This window comes from Gopherus evgoodei, chromosome 9 (genome assembly GCF_007399415.2).
Source record: "Gopherus evgoodei ecotype Sinaloan lineage chromosome 9, rGopEvg1_v1.p, whole genome shotgun sequence".
Lineage (NCBI taxonomy): Eukaryota > Metazoa > Chordata > Testudines > Testudinidae > Gopherus > Gopherus evgoodei.
The window spans coordinates 79,980,366-79,996,729 of NC_044330.1; the positions used below are offsets into that span (position 1 = coordinate 79,980,366).

Genomic DNA, 16,364 nt, shown 5'->3' on the forward strand with positions numbered 1-16,364 from the left:
GGTATTGATGAGGTTCTTTAGAGTGGTGAATCTCTTAAGAGGTTATGATGCTGTTGCTTCTAGATAATTTAGGTGCATGTCACAACATGACATAAACAGAGCATGCTGATGAAGTCCAGTTTCTGGACTGGAGTCAGTGTGGACATTTGGGCATTTATTTGTAGACTGAGACTGGTGAAGAGCAATATTATCTGGTGCGTGACTGCAATGGTTTCTGCCCGAGTGTGAGCCTTGATTAGACAGTCATGTAAGCAGGGGTATATCGTGACCCGGTGCTTGGAAGGTGGGCCGCCACCACAGTAAGGACTTTGGAAAACACTTGGTGGGTTCATGGAGAGGTCAAAGGGTAGTACTGTATATTAGAAATGGTACTGCCCCAGTACAAACTGAAGAAATTTCCTGTACATAGGGCCTATAGTCATGTGAAAATATGTATCTTGCAGGTCGAGGGCTGCAAATCAATCCCCTTGTTCCAGTGCTGAAATGATTGTAGCTAACATAACCATTATGAATCATTGTGATCTGATTAATTTGTTTAGCTTCTTGAGATCGAGGATGGGTCTCCATCCTCCAAACTCCTTTCAGGTTAAAAAATAATGGGAATTGAAGCCCTTCCCTTTGTTATGTACCAGAACTGGTTCTACAGTGCCCAGTTGTAGGAGATGCTCCACTTCATGTCTCAGACAGGTTTCAAAATGGGTGAATGGGTAGGAACAGAATTCACTCATCACTGAAGTGGAGACAGAGGGAGCTATCACTTTTGTTACTGCTATTTGGCTGGATAGAGTTTTCTGCAAAGTTAGATTAAACAGTACAGCAACACATTGGTCTATTTTTCAGGGTTAGATTAGGATATGGAAAAGGAAAAGGCTTGATTTTTTTAAAAACTAAATGAAGTTTACAACTGGCAGAATGAAAAGAAAAACTAAAACAGGAGATCCAGGGAATTTTTTTCAGTGCTTATGATTTTCTCCTTCCGGTGACATTGCTAGTTTTCACAGTTGCAGGATTTAGGTGTCTTTCGATAAGATGCATGAGGGAAGTTAGGGAGAATGTGCACTGTGCTGTCACAGGGAAGACAGGGTACTTAAAAACAAACAACCTCTTCTACTCCCCAAATACTCAGCAGTTGCCTAGTGAGTATATTAACTATTGTTTTTTTCAGTTGTTTATAATAATTAATATCTCCATCTCAACCCTATTCAAAGTAAGCAACGCAAACACTTCAATGTGTGATTGTGCAAAATTTCAAGTTTCAAAATGCAATCATTTTTTCTGTAGTCCTCTTCCAAAATATATGCTTAGAATTCCTTTTTAACAATAATAGTCTTTTCCTACACTATGACTCAAAAATGACTCAAGACGTTTTGCTCAAACTTAAAAAAAAAAAATTGTGAAAGCCCAAAGGTGAAAAATTGCAGCTCAAGGGCTAATGTTGCAGAAGACGTGAATACTTGGAATTACAGTGGATAATTTTTGCAGTGTTGTATTAGATTAATCAGTATGCTCTGGAGTCACAAAGGAGCCATATGCCTAGATCGTTAGACTGAGTTTATGGCTGCTTTGCTTTGCTAGAGCAGCGCAAAGCAGCTGGAACTCACTGGTGAATCTATATCATTTTTTTCCAAGTGTGTACTACCTATATTTGCTTTAATAAATATTCAGTATGCATGATGGACTACATATCCACATGCATGCTTATATCATAATATACCATGTCTGACTCAAAGAGGTAATGATGAACGTTTAAAGAATGTATATTAATGAACTGACTTGCTGGAACAGATGGACAGCATGAAAAATGCTGGTTTTAAAAAGAATTTTACACATACGCCCAGTAGACCTGAACAGTTTACTTTAAGCTGTGCTTTTTTGTCACACTAAAATAATGTCAGTTTTTCATCTTTCAGAACAATGAATGTGTATATATATATTTTAAATCAAAGTTATTTGCTTGGGAGATCTATGCAACTAACTATTCATTAGTGTCCTTTATTCTGCAGAGGAATTTGTGCAGTTCTCAAGTTGGTATTAATACACGTTTCAAATCCCCACAGAAAAATTGTAGATCTTTGTATAATCAGTTTAGTGGTAGCACACCCTTTGCTTTGGGGCACAGCTCTTTATGGAACTCCTAAGTGGGAAGTTAATGTTGGGAGGAGGAGGTGGAGCCTGAGCTCCCTTCCCCTGGGTGTGAGTACGGTAAAAAGGGATATTTTGCCCCTGCCCATCCTGGCTTGGCTTGTATTGCTAGTGAATGTGTAATGCCAACAGACCCCATCATCAGTGAGTAGGATTGAACTGGGTACCTCTGGATCTTAGTGCATCAGCCTCTACCACGAGCTAAAAGCCAACTGGCTCTCAGATTAGGCTGTAGAGCAGACTCATTTAACTCAAATTGGTCTCAGTGCCACTAGATGTGACAGAGCACCATACCCAGAAGGCGTGTGGGTTACAAATGCAACGATGACCACTGTGGCTGGCCTCTGCTCTGGGGACTCTCCCCTTTTGCACCTCCACAAGGGCCAGTCAAAATCGGGCATGAAGTGCTTCGGTATCCTTCAGGAGGACCAGATATAGTCATATGTCTAGTTTTTAGATCATAGTTTTAAAAAATTGCTATATGCAATTGATTCTTTTAAAAATACAATAGCTAGGTAACTTATGACCGCTCTCCACAAAATACCAATTTTATCCCTATTATAGACATTAGCTTCAAGCTTTAAGTTTCAGTCAAAACACTACAGAAATGTGTTTGCACCCACTACCTTCTAATAAAGAATTTAAAGGGAAAAATGGGACAACCTTAATTATAGTGGTGATGCTGCTGGTTATAGCAAGAGAAGTTACATTATTATTCATGCAGCCTGTAAATTCTATGTTAAAGGTCTGAGACCACATATATATTTTTCATGATTGTATGTGCCCGGGGAAGATGCCTGCACTTGCTAGAAGAAGACAAGCATGTTTTTTTATGCACAGTAAAACTGAAGTAAGGCTGTATTCACTGAATCTTTGAACTTACTATCTTAACACACTATGACATCCTTTCAGTACAATGAAGGCTTTTGTGTGAATGCAGTTATTCCAAAAGAGTCTATTTCAACTCCCACATGAAGAGTTATTCCAAATAATTGTACCTGCCAAGACACCTGCCTCAAACATAAAATTTCTAAATAACATTTCCCTTTTCTTTAAACTTTAAATGATATATTCTTCGGGTTGAAATGTCAGCACATTTCTTATGAATGAACCAACAGCCTGACATAATCACATACTGTCAATTTTGTGTGTGAGAGAAGATAATCAAATATATGTTTCGAACATGGCTTTATGGGGCTTCACCAACTGCAGAAAATTTTATGGAAAATAAAAATGCTGTCCATTTCAAAGTGCAATGGTGAATACATATTTTTAAAAGAAATCTACCATTTTGCTTTGAAGCTCACACAGCATTTATGTAATTAACAATCACCTGTGAGAACTGCTCTGACTCATATGAATTGCACTTTTTTAAAAAAGGCCTACTTCTTAGTCCCAAATCTATACCTTACAATATGATTTCTATAAAATATTTGATTTTTACTCTGCTTATATATCTTAAATAGGCCTGCTACATTTTTTATATTTATTGAAAATTTGGTGTGATTGTCTTAACTCAACTGCTTTTTCCCTCTACCGTTCTGCAAATGAAAGAAACCCGATGAGAATCACTGAATTTGTATGACTGTGCATGTCACGAAGACTTAAGTAGTGGGAGGATCAGGCAAGATTCTTAAGCCAAAGATACTGGACTAGATAGAATATGAAAACCATTATTAAAATTCCACCTCTTCCCATTTTTGGTCAGAGCATAAATTCTGCAAGAACAGCCTGCCACCTGTCATGGTCTGTACTTTACTAAATGTGCTCCTGGCTCTAGCCTGAACCAGGAACTATGAGCATAGATGAAAGTGATTATTTTTTAACTTCAAGCACACAGTTTGAAACTACAAAAAAAGTTCACTATGAATTCTGAGCAATAGTTTAGAAGGCTCTTATTTTAAGCCAAGCCATGCATTTAAACCAAACCATTGCATTCATGCAGCTGGTTTGCATCTTTTCACTGAGATTTTCTTTTGTGGGTCTGTTTTTTGCTGGAGGGAATCCAAGTACAGTTTGAGAAATTAAAAGAGCTCCATAGGACAACACCTATATGCAAGCAAGCATGGAATGGAAACTTATAAATACAATTGTAATATTATCCAAGATGATTAAATTAGAAAATTCATTCTCCTTCAACAGTTTCTGTTGTCTTAGTATATTTTGTTTTGAAACATGTAGCTCTATGGCCAGTCTGCTGTCAAGGCAGTTATCATAAACAGATAAGTAAGAGTTAATAAAACAAAAGTGCTTCATAGCTCTTTTGCCTGGAAAGGGTTAACAAGAACAGTGAGCCTGGCTGTCACCTGACCAGAGGACCAATCAGAGGACAGGATACTTTCAAATCTTGAGGGAGGAAAGTTTTGTGTGTGCTCTTAGTTTTTTGGTTGTTGCTCATTCTGGGGGCTCAGAGGGATTAGATGTGCAACCAGGTTTCTCTCCAATCTCTCCGATACAGGCTCTTATAAGTTCAGAATAGTGAGTGCTAGGTAGATAAAGTGAGTTATGCTTATGGTTGTTTTCTTTATTTGCAAATATGTATTTGGTTGGAAGGAGTTCAAATTGGTATTTTGCTGAAAAGATTTAACTTGTATACTTAGGCTGGGAGGGTATTCCCAGTGTCTATAGCTGAAAGACCCTGTAACATATTCCATCTTAAATTTACAAAGATAATCTTTATTGTTTTTTCTTTCTTTAATTAAAAGCTTTTCTTGTTTAAGAACCTGATTGTTTTTTTATTCTGGTGAGACCCCAGGGGACTGGGTCTGGATCCACCAGGGAATTGGTGGGGAGAAAGGAGGAAAGGGGGAGAGAAAGGTTAATTTTCTCTCTGTGTTAGGATTACTTTCTCTCTCAGGGAGAGCCTGGAGGGGGAGAGAGAAGGAGGGGGAAAGGTGCATTTTCCTCTCTGTTTAAGATTCAAGGAGTTTGAATCACAGTGATCTTCCAGGGTAACCCAGGGAGGGGAAGCCTGGGAGAGGCAACGGTGAGGGAAAGGGTTTTCTTTCCTTGTGATAAGATCCAGAGGGTCTTGGTCTTGGGGTTCCCCGGGCAAGGTTCTGGTGGGACCAGAGTGTACCAGGCACTGGAATTCCTGGTTGGTGTCAGTGCTACAGGTCCTAAGCTGGTAATCAAGCTTAGAGGAATTCATGCTAGTACCCCATCTTTTGGACACTAGGGTTCAGAGTGGGGAATTATACCATGACAGCAGTATTTAGCTATGCTGTGGAACCAGATTCAGAAGGAATAAAAGTATGGTGTATTCAGTTATTAAATGTCATGATTCTGTGGTTCTGTCTGCTATACCTTTAAATGCAGGGAATTTTCTGCTTGCTTGCCCAGAAGTGGGGAAGGAAAACAGTATTGACAGGCAACTTAAAATGATTGTTACAAAGAGAGAGCACACAATGTATTACTTTCTGTAGTAGTCATCTGAAACTGGTATTCCGCATTGCTCCCAACAGACGAGTAGAAGGCTCCCTACATTTAAAAGTGCAGCACAAAGAAAGTAGAAATCACATGGGACTGAACCTCATCTCAGTTACATGAGTATAAATCAGAAATTACTCCATTATTTTCAATGGAGTTGCACAAGGGTCAAACCAATCTGAGAGAAGAATCAAGTTCAGTGCCTCCCTGGAGTACCTCCCTCCAATTCAGCAGCCAGCTGGTCTAGTGATCATACAGTGGCTCCTCCGTTCTTTTCCATCAGCTTGTTCTAGAGTGGGCCCTGCTGAGCCATATACAGAGGAGCCTCTCCCTTCCATGTATTCCTTCTTCTCCCATTGAGGTTCTGTCATGACAGCATTGAGGGGGAGCAGGGCCCTCCCATTCCACTAGGTCCTGACCCAGGACCCTAAAGAGATGTTGCAGTATCTGGACTACTTGTTGGTCCACCCCAAGTTACATGCCCCTGGGTCACTTCCTTCTAGGTTCTAGCTCTGTTAAGGGTGTGGTCACAGTTTTTGCAGTATCAGCATAGTCTGCCTGGGGGGACAACATCCCCTCCTTTGAGGTTGCTCTTGAATTCCCAACTGAAACCAGGAGGCAGGGGGAATATGGATCACAGCTTCCAGAGTGGCATTACCAAGTCTGTAGTCATTCTTCTCATAGCTCCAGGTGTTAGCCTCACTTGCTGGTACAGCCTGTAACTGCTTTTCCCCCTGCCCCTGGGCTTCCAGTGCCCTTTCAAACTGCCCCACCACTGGAACAGACCCGCAACTGCTGAGGGGTGGGGTCTCCCTGGCCCAGTACTGCCCAATGCCTTGCTCCAATTTAGTATGTGGTCTGTGAACCCCCTATATTTACACAGCTAAATACATCATAAGAACATCAGAAATTTTAGAAACAGCAAAATGTCATTATGGACCTACACTTATAGCTTTTGTTTGTTTGCTTATTTTAATCCCATTTTCTCAACCTCTGATGTCATTGTCTTCTCAAGAAACTAACCTAGATGCCTCTGAAATTCACTTATACTTGAACTGATTTACCTAGTATAAGACCTGTGAAGGAAAATGTTCATTTCATGGGAAACTTTGCCATTTTGAATTGTTTGGAGTTAATCAAAATATTTTATTTTGATTTGATGTTACATATTTTTAAATATTGTCATATAAAATAAAAAAGAAACAAAAAATCTTTTTAAATGAAAAAAATCAACAAGGTCCATTCCAAAAATGTCAACATTTAATATTTCAACCTCATTTAAATCCATTTTTTAAAAAATCAAATGAAATTTAGTCCAAAATAAATGTTTCCAGAGGAAGTTTGTTTTTGACAAAAACTCATTTTCCAACATAAGAATGCTCCATGAACATTTTTGACCAGCTCTGACACAAAATAATGTCTTTATCAAGACCAAATATCTAGATAATATTCCATAGCTTAGCTTATAATAATATTCCACCTGTTAGTATCAAAAACTTTCCTCCTCATTAGTTCCTTTCCGAATTTTGAATTCTTCTGTTGAGTTAATTAGAAGTTTCCTCTTTTCCAATAACAAACAGCTAAAACCTCTTACTCTCTTACTTATCTAGATTCTTGAGACCTGAGGCACAGCAAAGAAACCATACTACAGACAGCTAAGGTGGTTATAAGCCACCTATGCACCTGCCCAATTCTGAGCTGCTCCAGGGACCACAGAAATCCCCAGGGCCGCCCAGAGGATTCAGGGAGCCTGGGGTCCTTGGCAGAGGGGGGCCCCTGCTTTGGTGGTAATTTGGCGGCGGGGGGTCCTTCTACTCCGGGACCCGCCACCGAATTACTGCTGAAGACCCAGCTCTTCGGCAGCGGGTCCTGGGGCACAAGGACCCCCTGCCGCCGAATTACCTCCAAAGACCCGGAGCGGAAGAAGCTCCGGGGGCCCTGGGCCCTGTGAGAGTTTTGGGCCCCTGGAGCGAGTGAAGGATCCCGCTCCAGGAGCCCTGAAAAACTCTCGTGGGGGCCCCCGCAGGGCCCAGGGCCTGGGGCAAATTGCTGCACTTGCCCCCCCTCTGGGCAGCCCTGGAAGCCCCCTGCAAAGTTTAGGGAGAGCCATGGAAGCCTGTCTAAGGCTTGGTCTACACTACATACCTTCTGCGGTATAATCATGTCACTCAGGGGAGTGAAAAATCCACATCCCTGAGCGATGTAGTTATACTGCCCCTCCCACCCCACCTCCCACCCCACAACATAGACAGCACTATGTCAGTGGGAGAGCTTCTCCTGCTGACATAGCTACTGCCTCTTGTGGAAGTAGAGTTAGTAAGCCAATGAGAGAGCTCTCTCTCATCTGCTTACAGCGGCTTCACCAGATGCGGTGCATCGGTGCAGCTGCACCAATGTAAATTTGTAGTGTAGACCTGCCCTAAATTACAACAGCCTCCCTGGACTGCCAAGAATTTCACCAGTGCAGCATGCTGTGGCCCTTCTGCCTCACCAAACACCTCTTGCATGCCCTTACATCTGGGCTTGAAAAGAGAACCTTGGGAGGCAGCCTATTGCTGCCTTCCTCATTTCCTGTGCTGCGGGAATCTTTTCCTGGCTAGATCTTGGACTTCTAGAGCCTCTTTACTCAGCTGCAGCCCTTTTACCTAGTGTACAGGGACTTGGGTGTGAGTAAGAATCTCACCATTTATGATTAAAGGTATTGCATTATGGAGTTTGTTTTAGAGTATCAGTATTTGTTTTACAGAAATTGATTTCTCTGTGGACACAGTTTTGAGAAAAAATTAGTGTCAGTACAAGAAAAAAAGGTTAAAACTGGAAGATGATGAGAACCAAAGAACTTAGGGATATAGAAGAATTTCTATTTGCACTCCATGGTGAAGTATCCCTTTGATGTTTTTTCTGTATTCATACTAGCTTTTTTTCCCCACAGCACAAAAAATATTCAATTAGTGTGGCTGGCAATGCCTAAGGCAGTTTTTTCCTACTAATTTAACATACTTCAAACAGAATATCCGTTTTCTTAAATACTGCCTCCCTTTAACCCTTCAAGTACCAAGACAACAAAATGATCAGAGCAAGGCTTAGAGAGTCACCTTAGAGCTAACGTTCCAATCTAAATTATGTATTTCTGACACCTAAATTAAAATGTAAGCTTCATTCTGAGTAAACTTAACTATTTCAGGTCAAAGAATAAAGGTCTTGTATCTATAGTAAAACTCACATTTCTCTGTTTTGTAGAGCAGAATGAATTAATTTTAGAGAAAAATTCCTCTGCTTATGTTGCATACTGAAGTTTATATTAGAATTTAAAGATTTTCTTTTTTAATAGTTATTGGGATACAATTTAGAAGATATATGTTTAAGGTTTTTTCTATATCTGTCTGGTTTAAATAAGCATTTAAGACCAGTTGGAGCATTACACTTAGAACAGGAGTAGGCAACCTATGGCACGGATGCCGAAGGCAGCGCACAAGCTGATTTTCAGTGGCACTCACACTGCCCAGGTCCTGGCCACCAGTCCAGGAGGCTCTGCATTGTAATTTAATTTTAAATGAAGCTTCTTAAACATTTAAAAAACCTTATTTACTTTACATACAACAATAGTTTAACTATATATTATAGACATAGAAAGAGACCTTCTAAAAAACATTAAAATGTATTACCAGCACGCGACACCTTAAATCAGAGTGAATAAATGAAGACTCAGCACAACACTTCTGAAAGGTTGCCGACCCCTGACTTAGAATATTATGGTGAATTATTTTCTTTTTGATATGCAGTATGCATTAGGAAACTCATTAAGAAGCCCACAAGTTTCAACATGCATAGGGTTTCAGTGTATTTATTTTACTTAGGATATACATGACAGTTAAAGTGTCACATTTATCCCTTGCCAAAAAATGATTAGTGACATGTTTAAAGGTGGATTTTAACTTGGGGCTTTTATATTATAGAATACTCATTATTTAGTTCTGTCCTATAAAATGGTAAAATAAAGAGAACAATGAGAACGAGTAGTAGTGTTACATATCCACACTCAAACAAGATATCAACCAGCTCTTGCATCTTCCAGAATATCCCTGCCAAAGTACCTCAAGCCATCACCATTCTAATTGATTAAAATACTGAATTTATTTAAATAAATAGAGAAAAGGCAAGTTACAAATATAAGATGAAGACATCTATTTAGCCCTGAATATACAAATACACATGCTTAGAAGAAAATGTTTTTGATCTCAAAATGCGATTGTTAATGGGATTCTTCAACAAGTGTATGTGTGGGAAGGGTGGTGTTCCTCATAGGGTAAACAAAGATTGAGGCTCAACCAAATGCTATTCAATTTTTTTAACAATAATCTGGAAGAAACGTACAATTATGATGATAAAGTTTGCAGATGACATAAAGACTGCTTGTGTGATAAATAATGGTAAGCACAGGCAGCTGATAGAGTGCTCTAGACCCTTCGCAAGCTTGGAACAATCAAGTAGCATGCACTAATACAGTCAAACGCAAGTTCACTCAGCTAAGAATAAAGAATGTGGGGCATTTTTTACGGAATAGAGGACTGTATCCTGGAAAACAGTGACTCTAAAAAGAACTTAAGGCTCAGTGTTAATCAACTGAACATGAGTTCCCACTTTGATTTTGTGGCAAAGAGGGATAACACAATTTTTGCAGGTATAGATTGGGGTATATTAAGTAGGTGTACAAAAGTGACATTACCTGAGACTACAACTAGAATACTTGTCCAGTTTTGGTATCCACCCTTTTTTAAAATAAAAGCTTCAACTTGGAGAGACACAATGAGCTAAATGAATGATTCATGACATGGAACACACACACCGGTTACTGAAGTAGCTCAATTTACTTAGCTTATCTCGGGGCTTTACTACAGGGTGGGGTAATGCTCACCATGGGAGTGAGATTTCTAAAATATGCTAATGTGCTGCACATTAATTGTTCTGCGTAGACCCTCCTGGTATACACTAAAAGTTCCTTAGTGTGTTTTAACATCATATTATTTCAATCAGTACTATGTTAAAATTAAGTTATAGTGTTTATTTTGATTAAAATAAACATGAAAAGCCTATCATGGGCTCTAAGCATCTTTAAGATACCTTACTACCATACACAAACAACAAAATTATATCAGATCCAGTGGGACCTAGTCTCACCACAAAGCCCAAAGGAAAATTAACTAACCAGAACATGGAAAAATACATAAATACCCTCTCTTCCCTAAGAATATGAGCTGCTATATCCTTGTCCCTCACCAACATTAGAGAAAATAGATAGGCTTTGCAGTATGCCAACAGGTTTGGATTAATCTGGTGGATTCATTTTTCTAGAGCAATGGCAGTCTGCTTTGTAAAGCTAAAGAACCATTTTATCATCCTACTGAGGCACTGGAGAGCCAAAAAATATTACCAACACTGTGTCCTAATAGTGTGTTATGATATAAGATTGTGTTTTTCTGATGCATCATCTTCACATATTAACGCAACATGGGATCTCAATATCAAGAAATTCAGCTATGATTATTTTTTGGCTCTATGCAATGCCATTTTCCACTATATCCCTCCTCCTTGGTGCTAATAGGGAATCAGTGAGACCAAGGAAGAGTAAGATGAGCTCTAAATCAGACTTATGCACTCAGACTTTACTCTAGAGCAGAGGTCTTCAATCAATGGGGCATGCCCCCCAAGGGGGTGTGGAGGAACATTCGGGGTGGTGCAGCCGGGCCCAGACCAACTCCCACAGGGGCCAGAGAGGGAGCACCACCCAGCTCTGTTCCTGGCCCCGGTCCTGGTCACTAGCCTTGCACCCAGGGATCTACTCCTAGTCGCGTCTGCCAGCCCTGTGCCTGAGATCCTGGCTGATGGCTCCATGCCCAGGGATCCATGCCCAGCTGCAGCTGCAGGCCTTGGTTCCCAGCCAAATGTCCGCTTGCACCCCCACCCCAGCTGTGGCCCCAGTCTGGGCTCCTTACCCCTATCCATGTCCCCCACTTCCAGAGCCCTGTCCCTGCTCCCGGTTCCATGGGTGGTGGGAGGTGTGGGATAGGTGTGAGGGGACCACTGCTCTAGAGCTTCAGTGTTCTTGCTGCACTTGTATATCAAGAGGATACCAATTATTTTCAGAGCAAACACAGCCATTTAATTGCAAACATATAATTGCCATGGAAACAAGGCACAACATTGCAATCCATATATTTTCTAAGCTTAAATAATTACTGTTGATCTCCACATTTTATTAATCACTTCCAGAATGACTGTAGAACTTCCCTTGTATGCAAACAAACTTAATTTTCGGTAAGTTTTCTTACTTTTTCTATGACATCCTAGGTTATGTCAGCCAGGTACCAACAAATTTTATCAGTGTGTCTGAAAATCTGTTGTATCACTTAGTCAGATGACTTCCTTGTGCGGTTTTAGCAGCACAGTTCTTTAAATCTGTTCTTGCTTATTTAATAGATTTGAATTTTAAGGAGAGAAACTCAATAGTGCAATTTTTATGAAATAAATCTCAAAAGGTTAAGACTATATGAGGCTCTTTCTAAAATCTGTAGATTTACGTCAGAAATATACCTTTTTCTCTTGATTTTATTTAGTCTAGATTAGACATTTCTGAACTGCTAGGCTCCAAGTGACAATCTCTTGTTGTCCATTTGCCAGCATAGCCCACTTATCTTCTAATGATATATCATTTTCTGCAGCTGCTTTGCCCTGTCCAACCAGGTATAGACAAGGCAAAATCTGCATCCTACTTTGCTATCTGTGCTCTCTGCCTGCTCTTCTGATGCTGCATTAATAATCATGATGCTTTCACTTTCTATGAACATTCTTGGAAATTTAGTCTTGCTCACAGTAATACTTCAAATTGCAAATGAAAGGGTCATGAATACCAATGAAGTGAATTGGCAGGTTTTATTCACAATGATTTTTATAAATATATACTTCTACTGTATTTGTCTAGCTCTTGTCTATGCATCCACTTTTAGCTCATTTGACAACATTTAGCAGGGAACATGGAATATTGTGTGTTAAATTCTAGACACCTTGTTATTGGAAATATATTGACTAATTGCAGGGACTTCAGAGAACAACAAAATGATTAGGGGTCTGGTGGCCGTCTGATTTATGATGAAAAACATCAAGTCTAATATATATCAGTTGGGTAAGCAACAAGAAAGCATACAGCAAGGAATCATATGCTGGAAATCAGGGAAAGAGGGAAATAGAATATGTTGAGGGTGGAAAAGGGGACAATGAAGTGAGGATCAACAGGAGATACTGCAATATTGTTTTTACTTTTTGGAGAGAAAACCCATCAATATGCTTGAAAACAATTAAAATACAAAAATTATTTCCTAATATTACTAGTAAAAAATTACTGTAGTTGCAAATGAGATGTTGCACACACATATCTCCTCCTTCCACTACCACCAGCCCCCAAAATGCACACAAATTCTCCTGATGAGGTGACACATTTCTAAATTTTTTTGTAATATTTTACTAATTCTTCAGTAATGTGGAAGTGATTTAGGTATGGTACACAATAAACCTGTTCTTACCTGTTGCACGATGGTTGTTAATTCCAGGCACAGTTGAACAATATTATTTTTCAGCAATGAGTATTCTGTCACACTGACAAATGGAGACCTGCCGAGAGGGACAAGAAGTTTGTAGGAGACCTCATAAATCTGTGTTACTGAGCTGTATCTCTTGTAATGTATATCTACAGCCAACAACTCACATAATAATGCACTTGAGAAGCTGGGACATTGTTAATTTGAAATGGTACAACAATGAATTCCAAGAAACAACTCCAGGAGTCAGTCAGATTTAGACAGTCACTATATCACATTAAAGAGAATTAAGATTTTTATTCTCTGTGAGCAAACTTGTACTACAGCTGCGATATTGGTCAGTGCTGTCACCATCATCCTGTGCATTTTACATATGGTAACAACTTCAGACATTGGTGTCTTCGCCTACTGGAACTGATGTTACCCTCTTTGGTGCATGATGCTAAAAATGACAATGATCTTAGAGTCACACAGCAACTGAAAATTAGTAGCAGTATTTTTTTTTATTTCATCTAATGAAAATTTCACACCTAAAACCACCCATGCAAAGCCCTGGGCATTCTTGACATCCATTTAAAAACACAGAAACATCAGGTCATTGTAGTATTTGCTCTGATTATTTCAATTTGAAATATCTGACAATATGTTACTTCATTCTGGGCTTTTTGCTCACAAGACAAACAGCTTTTACAACAGACTGTTATATAAAATAAAGCTGCTTATAACACCCCTTCCTTTTCTTTCTGATGGGTCCCAGAGCCCTTTAGAAGACATATATGTTGTAGAGGTAAACTCATTTATCATGGAAATACCAGTCACCTCACATTAATCATGCCATTCTGCACCAGCAACACTGCATAATAACTTTTAGGGAGGGGAGTGAATAACATATGCATTTGAAATAACTATAGGTAGTTAGAACATAAATTATTTGAAGTTGGATTTTGGGCAGGACACCAGAGTTAACTTCTCTATTTTTGGAGAAAGTGCAACATGATCTCTCAAATGAGCACAGGTAGAGTGACATGTCTGCTAAACAGGAGACTAGGATTTCAACTAATCACCTTTCCAGTGCAAATCCCCTTCCTCCTGGCCAGATAAGAGAAGGGGGACGAAACTCCACAAAAAACCCTGTGAACCATGAAGAAGTAGGCACTTTGGGAAGCAGCAGGGCAAGGCTAGCTGAGAAGCCAGATACAGAGAGAAACATTCTGGATTTATGTACAGTGCAGGCTGTGCAGAAACCGAGGAACCCCATGCAGAACAGTGTGAGACCTGCAGGATGTACCTGGCATGTTTCTAGTACCTTAGATGTTTGATATGCCTCAGCACTGAGCAGATATAATAAGTATAACAGTCAAGTCCTCAGTTTTATGGCTTATCCAAAAGATAGCACATCAAGCAGCACTCTTCTTCTTAAGGGCAAACTATAACCTTAGTTCAATATTAACTAAGAGGGATGAGTGCCATTTACTGAGCTACTAACCCAACTTCCTGCAGGACCTGGGTTTTCTTTGGAGTCTCCAGATACTGTCCGGATCTGATCCATTAGGCTTATAAAAACTGATGAGATTACATCCCAAGAGAGCCTCATTGCTAGCATTAGGTCACAGAATGTCATCAGGGTCATAACAAGCTTTGTGAAGAATGGTCATGTCATTCATTTATATGCACAATAGTTTCAGATTTCAAATGAAACTAGTCACTTCTATAGAGAAATGCAGTGCATGCATAAAATAGTATTTAAAACATAATCAATATTTTAACACAGTTCATGCAGAGAGTTACTTTGTAAACTGATTCCTAATTCATCAATGAGAAATCATAGCATTCTCTCACCAAGCAGTAATTAACATGACAAGAGTGACTAATGTATGAACCTGCCTCCTACTGTCAACATAAAGTCAACTAGTAAGCTCTGAGTTTCCAGAGATAAGCAAGCGGTATAATTTCTTTTAGAAATTATCCAAGAACAGGTATGCATCAGGGATAGCAGCAATTCAAATTCCCCTACACTGCTCTCTTAATTTGCGTCAGCCCTGAATGGTCAGAACCACTCTTTGCTCTGGTTATAGGGCAGCTCAGTTTCTACGTTAATTTATCCCTTATCCTTCCTTCTGAAATTGAAATGATCCTGCCATCTGTAGTGGCAATTTTTGCCATTCACTAGGAAAAAGACTGACATTGCTAATTTCCCAGAGGTCACCACCAACCTGGGGTGACCCAAAAGAGACTCCAAAAAAATCCCACAGCCGGACCCTGAGCCAGGCCTATTCAGCCTGGAACTCAAATATATAACACAATTCACAAAGTAAAACCTATAATTACAATTCTAATACTAGAATAAGAGAAAGAGAAAAGAGCAAGAGAAAAAGAAACAAACAGGGCAAAAGAATTACACACACCCCCACTCCCATAAGAATTAAAAAGTTCTAAATTACCTGTCCAGCCAGGCTAGCAAGTTCTTGGCAGCACCAATCAGGTCAACAACAGAGGTAAGAAAATCATTTGGCAGTCGTCTGGAGGCCCTGCCATCATAATGGCCACTCCTCCTTCTACTCGTTATAAAGTTCTGAAGATTTTTGGCTGAGGCATTCAGCTTGTGAGAGAGCGTTCTCAGGTTTTCTGTCTCCAAACCATAATTCTGAAAGAAAAAAAATATATCACACAACACGTTTAAAGCAGATAGCTAAGCCACAGAATATTGAGTTGAAACATTTGCAGCTTGCTTTGATTCACTCAATTCTTGAAACAGCAAAGTCAAGGCAAGTCTGGAACTGATGAACTGTCCAAGTAGATCATGAATATTTAATGGATGACCTTTCAGAGCCGTTCCTTTCCAAGCATTTCAGCAACAAGAATCATGTACGCCCACAGCCTCTCTCCAAGGTAGGTAAGTAATAAATGCATTATTCCCATTTTACGTAGGTGGAAATAGACGGTCAAAGATGTTAAATGATTTACTCAGGATCACATAAGGTAGAATCATAGGACTGGAAGGGACCTTCAGAGGTCATCTAGTTCAGTCCTCTGCACTCAAGGCAGGACTAAGTATTATCTAGACCATCCCTGACAGGTGTTTGTCCAACCTGCTCTTAAAACTGTCCAATGATGGAGATTCCACAACCTTCCTAGGCAATTTATTCCAGTGATTAACCACCCTGATGGTTAGGAAGTTTTTCCTAATGTCCAACCTAAACC

The 16,364-nt window shown here is 39.7% G+C and overlaps 1 protein-coding gene across 1 annotated transcript in view; it reads right to left on the reverse strand.

The window, feature by feature from the left end:
- The window catches only part of LOC115657916 (connector enhancer of kinase suppressor of ras 2-like), a 521,635-nt gene that overhangs the window by 327,306 nt on the left and 177,965 nt on the right, over positions 1–16,364 (reverse strand). Inside the window, exons 3-4 of the mRNA XM_030576266.1 lie at positions 15,605–15,807; positions 13,149–13,236 (exon numbers count right to left, since the gene is read on the reverse strand). Coding sequence (XP_030432126.1) covers positions 13,149–13,236; positions 15,605–15,807 — 291 coding nt within the window. The remainder of the gene's footprint in view (positions 1–13,148; positions 13,237–15,604; positions 15,808–16,364) is intronic.